Source organism: Alexandromys fortis, unplaced genomic scaffold, assembly GCF_014885135.2.
Source record: "Alexandromys fortis isolate MF-2015 unplaced genomic scaffold, M_Fortis_MF-2015_v1.1 scaffold_229, whole genome shotgun sequence".
NCBI lineage: Eukaryota > Metazoa > Chordata > Mammalia > Rodentia > Cricetidae > Alexandromys > Alexandromys fortis.
The window spans coordinates 2,010,897-2,012,881 of record NW_026068122.1 but is presented as its reverse complement, the minus strand read 5'-3'; the positions used below and the strand labels follow the sequence as shown (position 1 = coordinate 2,012,881).

At 38.4% G+C, this 1,985-nt stretch overlaps 1 protein-coding gene across 1 annotated transcript; it reads left to right on the top strand.

Annotated features, from left to right (window-relative positions):
* The first annotated feature begins 389 nt into the window (after nucleotides 1-389).
* On the top strand, nucleotides 390-1,355 carry LOC126490454 (olfactory receptor 4F21-like). The gene has a single exon (XM_050125392.1). It carries the CDS (start codon nucleotides 393-395, stop codon nucleotides 1,353-1,355), a length of 963 nt encoding a protein of 320 aa, XP_049981349.1. The 5' UTR covers nucleotides 390-392.
* The last annotated feature ends 630 nt before the right edge of the window (nucleotides 1,356-1,985 follow it).

Here is a 1,985-nt window from a genome sequence, read left to right as displayed (position 1 = left end):
GACATTGGGAGCTCAGTCCGGTGCTCCAGTGTGGGTCTCTGTCTCTATCTCCATCCATCTCCAGATGAAGGTTCTATGGTGATATGCAAGATATTCATCAGTATGGCTATAGGATAGGGTCATTTCAGGTTCTCTGTCCTCAGCTGCTTGTCTTGGTTTTTTGAAGAAAGCTTTTGTTACAGAAGTTAAATCCCATTTCCAACTAATTTGTAAATTTCAGATTGTTGGTTGTGTATAGAACTTACTTATCTCACACTACTCATTTTAAAGTCAGTTTCAATGCTGAGGTAAAATAGATTTTCATTACTAGGAGATTCTCCTATTCTATTTATAAAATTATAATTTATAGTTTCTCACATTTCTTCCTTCAGGTAGCACTGCCAACAGAGCCAATGGAAGGAAAGAATCAGTCTGTGGTGTCAGAGTTTGTGTTCCTGGGACTCACCAATTCTTGGGACATCCAGTTATTCCTTTTTGTGTTCTCCTCCATGCTTTATGTAGCAAGCATGACAGGAAACTCCTTCATCATGTTCACTGTGGCTTCTGACCCTCACTTACACTCTCCCATGTACTTTCTGTTGGCTAATCTCTCCTTCATTGACTTGGGTGTTTCTTCTGTTATTTCCCCCAAGATGATTTATGATTTGTTGAGAAAGCATAAAGTCATCACTTTTAGAGGGTGCATCACTCAAATCTTCTTCATTCACTTCATTGGTGGTGTGGAGATGGTTTTACTCATAGCCATGGCTTTTGACAGATATGTGGCCATATGTAAGCCTCTCCATTATCTGACCATTATGAGCCCAAAGATGTGCATCTTGTTTGCAGTTGTCTCCTGGGTGGTTGGCCTTATGCATTCTCTTATTCAATTGGCTTTTGTAGTAAACTTACCATTCTGTGGACCAAATGTTTTGGACAGCTTCTACTGTGACTTTCCTGGGTTCATCAAACTTGCCTGTGTAGATACGCACAAACTGAAATTACTGGTCTTTGTCAACAGTGGATTCATATCTGTGGGTTCCTTCTTCATACTGATCATTTCCTATATTGTCATCATATTTACTGTTCACAAACATTCTTCAATTGGCTCCTCCAAGGCCCTGTCTACACTTTCAGCTCATGTGACTGTGGTGGTCTTAGCTTTTGGTCCTGTGATATTCATCTACACATGGCCTTCTTCTTTCACACACTTGGACAAGTTTCTGTCCATATTTGATGCAGTTGTCACTCCCTTTCTGAACCCTGTGATCTACACATTCAGGAATCAAGAAATGAAAATGGCAATGATGAGAGTATTTAAACAGATAATGGTTTATAGACAAATAATTAAACACTTGCACACTGATCATTCTTAACTGAGTACAAATGTTCATTGTTAATATCTGAGAAATTTTGGTCTGTTTATTCATATTAATTAACCATGGGGGTTTGGAGGACTATAGACAGAGAGGAGACAGGTAGTAGTAAGGTCCAGGGGGAGAGGATCTCTTTTTGGATGGAGTAATGGTAGAGGTATAAAGCGACTGGTGGCTGCTCCCTGTTTCTCTGGTCTTTCATGTTCTAACCTGATAACTGACTCCTGATTTTTTTTATTTAAAGAGATTAATTAGATCAATGCTTTAAAGGAGGGCAGGCTGCAATTGGGATTTGTTGCATGAGACAAAATAAATAAAAGAAGAAAAATGTTTAAAATTCTCAACATCTTTAGCCACTAGGGAACTACAAATTAGAACTAATGGGATTCCATCTCGCTCCAGTCAGAATCTTTATCATGAAGGAGTCAGACGACAAAAATTGTACTAGAAAATACTGGAAGGAAAACCATAACCCAAGGAAGCTAACTGTACCTACAAAATCACAGGCATCTGATAACCACCCCATCAGCATCACCCAAAGAAAAGAAATACAAAAACTCCACTACCGAAAAATAACCAAAATTAACAATCAGTCATAATTAATATGGCTTAATATTAATGGAATCAATT

Bases quoted from the DNA above. Each gene is read 5' to 3' on its own strand.
- LOC126490454 (XM_050125392.1), top strand. From the start codon at position 393: ATGGAAGGAAAGAATCAGTCTGTGGTGTCAGAGTTTGTGTTCCTGGGA.